The sequence below is a fragment of the Melanerpes formicivorus genome, unplaced genomic scaffold (assembly GCF_026170545.1).
Source record: "Melanerpes formicivorus ecotype bairdi unplaced genomic scaffold, bMelFor1.0.p_v2 SCAF_93, whole genome shotgun sequence".
In the NCBI taxonomy this organism is placed as follows: Eukaryota; Metazoa; Chordata; class Aves; order Piciformes; family Picidae; genus Melanerpes; species Melanerpes formicivorus.
In genome coordinates this window covers 1,760,873-1,773,387 of record NW_027142445.1, presented here as the reverse complement: position 1 = coordinate 1,773,387, position 12,515 = coordinate 1,760,873, and the positions used below count along the sequence as shown (strand labels likewise).

Sequence of the window (12,515 nt, the reverse complement as noted above, 5' to 3'; positions counted from 1 at the left end):
GCTGACCAGAGATGCCTGTCACTGGCTGCAGATCTCACAAGTGGAACTAACTAGATGCAGAAGGAGCTCTCACTCTTCCCCTCCCTCTGCTCTCATCAGAAGGCTACCCTACCCTGACTGGCACTCTAACTACTTAGCTTATGCTAGTTTTAGCCTTCCATCTTTTTCTGATATTGACTTGAAGCCTGTAATTTGTTACAGCTGGAATTGCATCTGCTGAAGTTAAGGGGCTAAGAAACATGCCAAGGTCCACCCAAGTAGAACCTATCATTTCTACAGAAAGTATTTCAAAGTCTTCCAAGTTAATGTTAGAACACATTCTAGATGCACAGTTTGTCCAGGGAGATGAGTCGGACAACTCTCACTCACGTGTGTGGAGCTAGGGGTTAAGAAGAAGTTGTGCTGCAGCATTCTTCCTTAGGTTATCTACAACATAGAATATTACCACAGGAGCTATTTTCTAGAACAACACACAAATCCCTAATGAAACTGCATTTATGACATAACCTCAATAAAACAATTTACTAATGCTTGTTCACATATCACAGCTGTCAAAAGAGAGAGAGTTCATATTACATTTGAGACATAGAGTGCTGAGTTGTATAGAAGTAGTGTACACAGCATGTGCCAAACCACAGCTTGATTATGAGCAGCTTTTAACAATGCAAGAGAGAGAAATCTCAACTTAGCCATCTCTCTTCTCTTTTAAAGGAGCATTAGCAAGAACCCGACTCACTTCCGGAACCACATGCGCCAAGCTGCTGCATTTTGGCGCTTAGGGAGATACTCCGAAGCTGCAAGGTATGGTGGTGCTTGTGGATTTCCAATGGTTTCTCTACATCCCTTTCATTCCAGCTCTCAGTAGTAAAGACAACATCTTATATCCAGGCTTGTCCAAAATCAGTGGGAGCTCTGCGTTGGCTTTGTGTATACAATCTCACATGCAGCAGAGCTCCAATCCTCCCAGTTGCTGTAACAGGAATCATTCCAATTATGTCCCTAGCTGCAGTTTAGGCTAATGCCTGTAGGAGCATTTACTTGTTCTTGGGCACAGGACAGAGCCCTGATCAGATTCCAGGGGTGCTCTGGGGTTAAAAGCTACATGCACACAAGCATCTGCCACTCCCTGATTTCCCCATAACCCTGGGCAGAAGCTCAGGCGTGCTCCAAGGTTGGGGGGAGAGGGAGGAATAACAGTTTAAAACAACCAAAGCAAGCCCCACCAAGCCCCACAATCTCAGGGTATACTGTGGTATGCTGCAAAATATAGCCTGTGTGCAGCTGATGAGATTGCTGGTGTGAGCGGGAACTGCTGGCAGAAGAAAGTCTGCAAGCTCTGCTTGTATGCCTGCATTAATGCTGCCAAAATCTTTAAGGTTCATCATGCAGCAGAAGTTTGTAACTACTTAAAATGCTTAAATGAAAGAAATGCAGGAGGAAATGCAACGGTGACTTATCACCACCACTACTACACTAACATTAGACACTCACAAAGGACTGTTCAGCTGAAGACCACAAGGTACATCGCAAAACAGTTCACAAATCATTAGCTAACCAATGGCAGAACAGTCAGTGTGAATTAGGCAAGAGACTGAGAGGGTCACTTTGCTCATCATTTAAGATGGATGCTAGTGGTAGAGCTCTGGAGCTATTAAAATAGCAGCAAAACAGTTTGCACAGGGAGAGGAAGACGACTGTATCCAAGCAGGGTTGCAGAGAGGATTTGGGAAGATGAACTTCAATTTTCTGTGCTGGACTTCAGCCAAAAACTTCAGGACAAGCACTTCTTCTGCAGGACATACATTGAGATTATCTCAAAGGAATCCCCACTAGTTTACAGACATCAGGTCAGGGAGAAGAAATCGGTTCCTCGAGGCACAGAAACAGCTTTTCTGTATTTCTTTAGAAATATGGTTTCAGATAAACCTGAAATATTCCACTTGACCATAACCCCACCCACTTTCCAAAAACAAACTGGTCTGAATTAAGAAAGTGAAACATTTCATTGAAGAACAGGGAAGTGGTGTGGTATTTCCCAGATCTCCTTTTACATCTCACTGATAACAGTCTCTCATTTATCCTGGTGGTGTGTTGATTGACATAGAAATTGTCACCTGCTGAATAATCATCAACAGTTGAGGTGCACTGATCAGACAGACACTTTAGAGCTGTGGTAGGAGAATGTGTGACAGGGAGGGAATTCTGCCTAGGATTTCAAACCCCAAAACCCACCACTTTCCCCAACAGCTGAAGTGAGATGAGTGGAACGGCGTCACTGTCCCTGGAGGTGTTCAAGGAGGGGACTGGATGTGGGACTTGGTGCCATGGTCTAGTAGTCATGAAGTCTTGGGTGACAGGTTGGAGTTGATGACCTTTGAGGTCTTTTCCAGCCTTGTTGATTCTATGAATTGGTTTGGGTGCTGGGGTGGGCAGGATGGGTAAGGAAGACTTTCTTCTTGAAGCCAGGCTGAAGATTATTTTTTTAAATAATCTCAGTAATACAGGGTTTGTTTTTTTACAAGACATTGATATTTCCTAAGCAGCAATACATATAAATGCCTATACTTGAGAAGACAGTATGGAGCAAGGGGATGTTCATAAATATGAATCCCCCCCCAAAAAAAACCACACCACCAGTGGTTGGTGTTACTGCAGATAAGCAATCAGTGCATTTACTCCAGCAGCAGGCAAGAGGGAACTGCCTCAGCCTTTTTTTCCCCACACTGAGTAGCTTTCAGGAAACTAGATGATTTTAAATGAGATTATGTATTTTGTAGAGCAGAGGAACATTCTGACAGACTGAATCCAGAGTGGTTCCAAAAGCAGTGACTCTAGCAGTGTTCAGAGTTGAGCCTAGTTTAACATAGTGTTATAGCAACTGTGCAGAGCTGCTTCTGCAGAGTGTGTTAAACTGAGCTTAGCGCTACTTCTGTCAGCTCACTGGAGTCACTGCTCTTAGTCAAAGCCCACTGATGGTGCAGAATGTACTCTGCTCAGTGCAGACAGACCATGGCACACAGATGTTCAGCTGCAGTTTAGAGAAATACAAACTTGTCATTTGTTTACATTTTGTTAAAATGACTTTAAGCCATCATTTATTTCTGCTTGCTTTTTGCCCAAGCCCTGCCCGGCCCCGCGCGGCTCCTCCGTGGCGGCCAGGCCCGCGCGGGCACGGGGCAGGGCCCCGCCTCCGACGGCAGACGCAGTGACGGGGGCCGGCGCGCTGCCCGGGGCAAGGGAAGGAACGGGATCCATGGCGGGCCCTCACACATGCAAAGGGGTTGAGAACCTCTGCTGGTCTTGTGACCCTCTCTCTCTCTCTCTCTGTCTCTCTCCAGTGTACCACTCTGAGAGGAGTGTTTCACAAATGGGATCTAGGAAACGAGCTCTGACAAGAGCTGGGATCAACCAAAGTCCAAAAGAGGGTCCACGTGGCCTGTTACTTAATTTGACATCAACACATGATGTTAGTCCATATCTACAATGACCGGCCCTTAGTTCTGTGCCACACACATTAGTCTTTAGAGTCAAGACTGCCCCAGTGTCAAACAGGAGCTGGCTCAGACAGGGCCATGGCAGAGGCAAAAGAAAGCCTTCAGGAATGTTTTCTTCCACAGCCCCTACCAGAATTAAATCCAAACATCGACACTAGAAGGTTATCTCCCAGACTTGGGAGCATGAGGTCCAAAGAGCACAACAGGCACCAGCTAGAGCCCAGATCAAGCACAGAGCACAGACCTCTGGAAGCTGCATGGCACCACTGTTGTGAGCAGTTCATTCCAGCATCCTATCTCTTGCCAGTCAGCTCAGCTGGGAAGCTAACACAGGCACTGGGGCCTCCCACACCTCCTGGGTTTTCTTATCACAGGCTTGTGTGGCTGCAGCGAATGATTTCGTTGTCCCCAGGCTGTTAGTGTCAGCAGCTGTCAGGCAGCAAAAGCTACCTTGGACTCATTTCTTACAAGTCCTAAGCATGCCTGGAGATAGGCTGAGAGAGACGCTGGTGTGCTCCTGGCTTCCACGTATGGAAATCTGTCTTACTATTCTGCACCACCAAGTGGCCAGATGGAGCAGGTATAGCAAGACATCTTTGGATCCAGGCTGACTATGTTACCCCAGATGGGTTTGGCTATCTTGTGGAAGTTTGTACTGGCCCTGACTAGCAACTAGGAAAAGTAGTCTTTGAATATTAAGCCTCATGTTTTGAAAGAAGGAAGTCGTATGTTCTCTGGCATCTGCTAAAGGTGTGTCTGAAGGTTATCAGAAGTACTTCATCTCTCCTGTCTGATAGAGCTCTTTGATGGGCTGCACACCTGAAACTTGGGCATGTTTTAAGTACTTTGAATTAATAACTCAGAACTGGTGGATAGCTCTGTAAATATGAGGCCAGTAGTTTTGAGTATCAGTGAAGTGGTTGTGTCAGAGTAGGAACAGACTGCACATATCTAAGGGAAGATTTAGTTCCTGTTTGTAACAATATGTTACCCCCTGATACTGGGCCTGCTTTGAAATGTTTATTGTTAAATCCATGTATTTTTGGTTATATCTCATTAAGAGAATAATACAGCCTTGGAAAGTACATTCTGAAAGGGTATGACAACAGGATTGGGATTACTGTTTGTGAGACACTTTTAACTAGGGGGAAATTTCAAATTCAATTTACAGTAATGTCAAAGCACAATTAATATATAGGCAATGATCAGGGGAACATGCAGAAGTACACAGTGATAGCACTACATCAACAAATAAACTTTTGGTGCTAGTAATTAGGTACACAAGATTATTATATGTTTAATTGAGTAAAGTGACAATTTGGAATTCCATCTAGTCACATTTAATTGGATTTGGAACCTCTAGAGGAAAGGAAACGGAGAGCAGTGTGGAGAGGCAGCCATAAAAGCAAACTGATGTTCTAAAGTCTGTTAAAACTCTGCATTAATGTCCATTGCACAACGGTTCTTTAATATCCCTCAGTCTAGAAAGAGGAATGCAATGATTGTCACAGACAGTGGGAGTGCTAAAGCATACTCCATTATGTAGCAAGACAGCTGATTACTTTCCATTTGGGGACTTTTTTTTATGAGATATAGTTTAATCAAAGGTGAACTGTGTCTGAGTTTGCCACAGACAAGTGATGTTCTCAGACTGCACACTACAGGGTGTTTACATGTTGCTGCTGTGATAGCAGAAACGTATATAAGACACTTCCCTCACAAATACTGTAAAGCATAAAAACAAAAGAAAAGCTAAAGTGTTCTGTTACAGTCATTAAATATTTGCTGAGAGTGAAAGGTGATAAAGCTGTTAAAAGAAAATACAGGGCTGTGTGTTCACAGATAGTTTTGCTAACTAAAACATGTTTACTAATGCTTGTCTTAAAGTTGGACAAAGACTGAGAGTTATGTGTAATCTTTTGACACAAACCTCGTGTTACACTCTTTTACTATCACCTGCTTTGCATTTTGCTGTGTCCATTCTTCTCTCCCCACACACTCATTTATTCTGCTTTTGTCACCAGGAGCGCCATGATTGCTGACTACGTCTACTGGCTGATGGGAGGCACCAGGAAGCGCACAAGCAAGTACATCAGATACTATTGGCAGGTAAAAAATTGCTAGCTCAATGAGGAAGGAGGTGCCTATCTCATTATTAAGACCAAAATGAAGGAGTACTGCTTAAGAGAGTGCCGACAAAGGTAGCTCTTGGGCATGTCAATCAACAGGACACCAGACAGTACTACCGTATTTATCATGAAGGAGATTGTCTTGGACTAATTTTAAGGGCAAAATTCAAGGTTGTTAACCCTTGGCTCATACTTCAATTTTATGGACTGCTATAAAATTTAATTCTGGATACTGTAGAGTCCCCTAAGCTATTTTTTTGTGAAGTCTTCCTACCTCAGTGACACTTTCCTTTTGCAATTTTCATGGTACTAATCCTCTGACATCTTTCCAAGCTCTTCAGCCGGAAGGGGAGGACAAAAATGACTGTAACAAATGGTCTCAGAGGAACCTAAAGTGTTCTGTGAAGGATGGCTAGGCAAGACCACATTGTACAAAGACTACTTATGAGGGGACTAGACCATTGACTTCAATGAGACAGGTCTCTTGAGTGATACTTACCTGAGATGGCTGTTCAGCCACATCAGCATAAATGTAAGTTTAAGGGTACCCCCTTCTGCTGAGGAGAGCTCTTAGAAACTTGGAGGTGAATAGATGCTTGATCCTTTGCTGGGAGATGCTTATTGCTGCAGGAACTTATGGCTGCCAGTGGTGTCCCAGCCTTAACCCCCCAGTTTCAATGAGAGCAAAGTCCATTTCAGAGAGAGTGCAACATTTAGGCCACAGGCCCAATGGAAGACCCTTCTGCCTTCCAGCATGGACCTTGCTACCAGGTGCTCCTTGTCCAGATGAGGAATTAATGATACTAGGAACAGTATATGTCCCTTGTGATCAAATTTCAGAGTCTGATCCCATTTGGGGTTCATTTTTTTTCTGTGAGAACATCTGTGACAACTGCAGTTTATGTGGAGAGGTGCAAACTGTGCCTAACATAAGCTAGAGTAATAAAAATCAGAATCTGGTCTTTTATCTTCACTCACATGGTAAATTCTTCCTGTTAAAAACTATTATTAGTTGCATTCTTAGTGGTAAAATCAAATAAATCTCAGTCCTGGCAGCAGCTGAATTTCAGCACTGCTGTGAGTGCGAAGTGCACCTCATTCAGAGACTTACCCACTGGGCTAGTGTTTGCAGTGTCTGTGAACTTTCTTAGATGCTTTCCAGCAGAGAATTTTTGTCTGTACAGAGCAGTTTGATTTTTTTACCCACTGGGTCAGACTCGTTTAAACTCTTGAGTTCACAAACAGGTGTTGTGCAGGGGTCATTTCTTTGAATGAAATGCCTTTTATTTTTCTGTCCCTTAACACTGGTATCCATTGACTTCCCTTCTTGATGTCATAGACATGAAGCTTCAAAGAATAAACCTGTAAAGGAGGAGCTGTCATAGCTGCCCTCTCCCCCAGGGGTTCAGACTGTCCTGCTATGTGAGAGGGCCGGAAAAGTGGCACGAAGGACAAGATTCATCGTGGTGCATCCTTGTAGATTCTAAATCACAAGCTGTGGTTGGGCTAAGGCAGGAATGAACCAGAACTGTATTTGGGCTATTGAATATACTGAATGAATACTTTTTTCTTTATCATCTTAACCACTTTAGCATCTACCTCCATACTCATGAAAGAGCCAGACATTCTTCAACTGCAAGGCCAGAACAGCAACACTCCCTCTGATGTATCTCAGAGGACATTGCAGAGAGGACCTTCCAGATAGGAAGACAGCATAACACTTGCAAATGGGCTAAAAAAGGAAAAAGCAGTGGTCATGTCCTCTCTGCAAGAGCTCTCTTGCAAGTCCATTGGAGCCCTTGCAATCCTCTCCATTGTGTGACTGCATCTTGGGTAACATGACACATGCTCTGCAGGCACCTCTCTTTCCTGGACACGTTGCCATGTATTCATCCACAGATGTGGACTTCAGTGCATAAAGGCTTAAGCAGAACAATTCCTAGAGATTTAAATCCTATAAAGTTTTCTCCTCCAAAGTTTTTATGGGCTGCAGTTTTATATCCTTAAAGACTTTCCCCCATAAAAATCCAAGAGGATAATAAAACAAATAGCATCTGTGTTCCGGGTCAGTAGCTTGGGGGGAGGGAAATGCTCTTGGGTAATAATAATAACAATACCTTCAGTAGCAGTATTGACCAGAAACTACAGATCTATTATTTTCCCTGTTGGCTGACATTTTGCTGTTATTGCCCTCTGAGCTAGTCACTATTTGCATGCTGTGCAGAGTGGTCATGGGTACATCATGGCAATGCAGAGATGCTATAGGGGTGACTTTGAACTGTTCTTGAAGATGATAAAGCCAAAAAGTGAACTTTGCAGGTTGTCATGAGCTGGTGCAGCCACTCCTGTTTTGGTCTCACTGTCTCACTCCACTTGGAAAGCTAGACTGGTACCCTTGTGTTGCTACTACTCGTCCTCTAAGGGCCCTGAACAACTAAATAATTAATGTCCATGGAAATATGAAATCCAAAAATCACTCTCCTATAAAGCAGTGCAGACTGGTAAGAATTCCCACAGGGAGGAACAAGAACACATCCATTCATGGGCCCCTGAGCTCTTGGCAGGAGGACACACTTGCTCTTTTCAGGTCTGATACCTCCAGGTCTGTGGCACTAACCATGGATAGCATGGCTGTGCCCATGGAAAGCTGGAACTCCTTCTCACCAGTGGGAAATGTTGTCACTGCCCCAGGTGGTCAGGATACTATTGCATACATTTGAAGCTTGTTAATTTTTCAGGGCTAAATGCTGGTCACTCCAGACTGCTCCCGTTCCAGTAGATGCAGGAGAATGGGCTGAACAGATAATCTGTTACCTAAGCAAACCCCCAGTGAGACCCTTGACATCCAGGCAGAGCATTCAGTGTGAGAGCACTCAGGGTCCATGCATGGCAGTCTATCCCAGTATCTGCTCAAAACAATTACAGTGTTTCGATGCTATTTCTGCACACCCCATACCAATAATCAGGATGGAAATCACCTGCTGTAAGACCCTGTCAGAGGACCTGTTGTCTAAAGCCATTAAAGAGAAGGACACAGTTACATAACAAATTGGCACACTCAACCCTCCATTCCAGGTTGGTGGGAGCAGATGTCAGCTAAACAAGCAACCCACAGAGGCACAGTGTGTCTTAGATAATTTTGCATAAGTGGAGGCTAGGCTGGAGAACCAAAGTGAGGACTTGTCAATCAAACACCAAGCTAGTCCCATAATGATACCTTCTGTGAATCACTTCAGTGTGTAAGGCCATCTGGAAGGTTGATACACCCTGTTAAAAACTAGTATCTTTTCCTCCCATGCTTTTCTGACCATCTCTGGTAACTTTGTGTTGGCATTGCCACTATTAACCACGTCTACACATTTGCCAACATACAGCAATGAAGCCTTAGAGTTCCCCCAAAAGGACAGCCCTTGTCAAGGAGACAAGGCTTTGTTAGCAACAGATGTAGCTAAAACAGTGCTGAACGTAGTCTTACCCAGAGCCCAACACAGGAGAAAATGAGCTCCCCCTCACTCACTCTGACTGATAAGAGTACCTAGCAAGACTGTTTCCAGGCTGGTAGCTCATCCTGGCAGTTCCAGCACCGGTTCATTGGGGTCCACTGAGTGTGAACTCCACCTCTCCACATAAAAGCAGCGCAGTGCATCATTTGAGTCACGTTTAAGGGATGAGAAGGTTCATAAGCTTCGTGTTGCCCTCTGCACAGGAGTGAATGTTACTCTTAATGCAAATAGGGTTTAAATGCAATATTTTAAGACTAATATTTCCTATAGGCATAGTGTCTGATTCATGCCAACCCAAGGGGTAATAGGAATGCTTAGCATTGTTTAACAAGCTCCCAAGTACCGAATAAAACCCTCCTATGAAAGATGTGACCTTCAGAGAACGTGGAATCACTTTGTTCTTTTCATCTAAAAGATAATGTATCTAATACTTTGCTCCTCATTGAAGACATAGGCTTGCTGCACTGAAGACTGTTTACAAATGTGCTTTCTCCATTAAATGCATTTTCTGACTATAGAGAGGCAGTGTTTTCTGGAAGTAATTTAAATTCCCCTCTAATTAATATTCAAGACCAAAATATGTTATCTCTACATGACTGTGCAATTATTAAAGGGAAAATATCATCTGTGAAAGTAAGTATTCTTTTCTTAAAAACACCCTGGCCAGTAAGTGACATGAAATGTATGATCCCTTTGCCTTTTCCTTAGGCTATGATTGAAGAAGCCATCACTGCCGAGACCTCTTATACAGTCATGTACACACCATTGGAGACAGAAGGAAAGGAGCAAGACATCAACAAGATCCAGCGCACCTTTGCTAAAAGGAACCCTGAGTACTTGCAGCACCAGTATACAGGTAACAGGTTCACCTGTTCAGAAGCACTGGGGAGGTTTAGGCTGGATGTTAGGAAGAAGTTCCTCATAGAAAGGGTGATTGGCCATTGGAATGGGCTGCCCAAGGCGGTGGTGGAGTCACCATCTCTGGAGGTGTTTAGGAAGAGACTGGATGGGGTGCTTGGTGCCATGGTTTAGTTGATTAGATAGTGTTGGATGATAGGTTGGACTCGATGATCTCAAAGGTCTTTTCCAACCTGGTTAATTCTATTCTATTCTGTATGCCCTGTGTGTCTGTGGCTGACTTCCAAAGAGTTGGAGAGAGTCTGGAGCTTGAAATCCAGGCATTTCTAACCTTCTGGAGGACGGGTAGTTAACTGCTGGGATTTGCTCTCTAAGCATACATGGTTTAGGTAATCAATTCAGTCCTTAGGAGAAGTACAGACTTCACACTATAAAGATGATTTTTTTATCCAGGGAGCCTCATGTTCCCATTGTTGGATTTCATTGTTGCAACTAATCTTTTGTTCAAAGGTAGATTGGCATTGTATTGTGGTGACAGTGAGATCCAAGTTGATGCCAATCTCTGTAGACTTCCGTCAGTTACCAATGGTCATCCCTGCATCACAGCCTTACTGCACAAAAATATCCTCTTTTCTACAAACATAAGGGACTGACCACCAGCTTTGAGAGCATCTCAGCTGCAAGGATGCAAATATATAGCCAGGTTCCCTTTAGCCCATTAAAGACAAGTAGGATCCTAGGATCCAGAGCAAACAAGGGTGTTGCAGAGCCTGTTGTCATCTGGTAGCATGAACTCAAACAGCATCTCCTGGAGCAGACACTGAAATTCTGGTGACTACAGCCATGTTTCAAGAGAAATGGAAATGATATTTTGGCAAAAGAGAGGCAGGGGGATAAAAGGCATTGCTTACTACCATTAACTTGGAACATAGTTGACCCTGGTAACACCTGGCTTTGAGTTGGTGATTGAGAAACATAAAGGGAAAAATGCATTTCTCAGGTCAAAGTCTGGCAAGCCTCTGTCTTCATCACATAAACTAGATGTGCATCTCACCCTGCCAGCAGGGTGGTCTAAAGGGTTGAGGTGCCACCCACTTCTTGCCAAGAGTTACATACTCAGGTCAGAGATGGTGGCTTAGTTGTTGCCCCTCTACTGAGCTCATTCTACAGATACATAAGACTTCCAAAAGTATACACATTGCATCCTTGGGAAGGAGAAGAAAAACTGTTTGAAAACCACAAATAGGCATTAGGGAAGCAAGCATTATAAACAAACACTTAACACAAGTAAACTTGTTTGGTTCATTTTGCTGTAGGAAACTGTCATGATTTTCAAGTTGCAGATCACCCATGTATTTAGTTTCTGGCAGTAGCTTTGGGGTTGTTTGAAGAGGGAAAATGGGGGCTTGTTTGACACAGAGGTTGTAAAATCCCACTCTCCCATTTACTTGCTTAGGTGACTGTGGAGAACTTCCTGGGACAAAAGTATTGGCATTAAAAGGAGCATAAAATAAAGCTCCCCAAACCTGATTTTTAGAAAGATAAATCCATATTTCACATACAACTCTGAATTTACAACAAGGGTGAGACTTTCAGGAGCACATAAGCAGCAAAAGGGGCATGGTGTGCACTGAAACCCAGTTGGTCTTCATGAATTACTGAATGACTCTGAAAGCATCGCCAGTCACTTTCTTACTGCTCCCAGTAAGGGAAAGGAAAAAGGGGGAGAAGGAGTGAGAGAGAAAACAACCCAGTCCTATATTCCATTACTCAATTACAAAACAGACTAAATAGAGCAGGTTGAGGGATCACTGAATTTTCTAGGAATGAACTGGGATAGAAAGCCAAGAAAAAACACTCTGTCTATCAGGGGGTTGAGAGTACAGTGCTGTGGAGAGCCTTATGCAGTTGGGACTGCTTCCAGATGACCTCCTTTCTGTCCTGGAAACTCTCAGAGCAGATGTGGCTCTTTTTCTCAGACTTGATGCTGAGATAACTGTTGTCAGTGTTAGGTGATGTCAACCAAAGCAGTAGGGGTTACTTATCTATTCAGATATGACCTTAAAATCACACTGCCCCTGAACAAGCAATCCCACGTCAGGAGTTTAGCACATGGTTGGTGGGGCACTGCTGAACTTTCTACCTGCAGGTCTGCATCTCACCTAGGTGAAATTAAAAATGTAAGATAAGCCCCATTTTAGCAGTGGGTGTGAGACACCAGGCATCTCACAACCAGGTGGTTTGAAATAACCTTCCTGTCCTGTAACAATCATCTGCCCAATTCTAGCCCAAGCTCTGCTAGAGTGTAAGGACTGAATCGATTTCAGAGCTTCCCTTATTGCCGAGGAAAAGGAGCAGATACACATTTAAATCCAAGTGTACAATGCAGTTTGTTGCAAAATTGAGAATCCATCAGAGGCAGAATATGCTGCAAGGGAAATATCAGGTCCACTCTCTTTGATTTATATAGGGGTAAGTCCAGAGAGCTCTGAGCAGGGTTCTCCATTTGTCACTGCCTGGCACCTTAAAAG

The 12,515-nt window shown here is 43.7% G+C and overlaps 1 protein-coding gene across 2 annotated transcripts in view; it reads left to right on the top strand.

Moving 5' to 3' along the window:
* Nucleotides 1-469: 469 nt before the first annotated feature.
* The window catches only part of LOC137455210 (spermatogenesis-associated protein 16-like), a 28,970-nt gene continuing 16,924 nt past the window's right edge, over nucleotides 470-12,515 (top strand). Inside the window, exons 1-3 of one of the 2 annotated variants that reach the window (XM_068165820.1) lie at nucleotides 470-801; nucleotides 5,519-5,603; nucleotides 9,835-9,982. In XM_068165820.1, the coding sequence (XP_068021921.1) occupies nucleotides 749-801; nucleotides 5,519-5,603; nucleotides 9,835-9,982 (286 nt within the window). In that variant the 5' untranslated portion in view covers nucleotides 470-748. Of the gene's footprint in view, nucleotides 802-1,794; nucleotides 1,848-5,518; nucleotides 5,604-9,834; nucleotides 9,983-12,515 lie in introns of those variants that run through there. The other variant, XM_068165821.1, reaches the window with a different exon arrangement.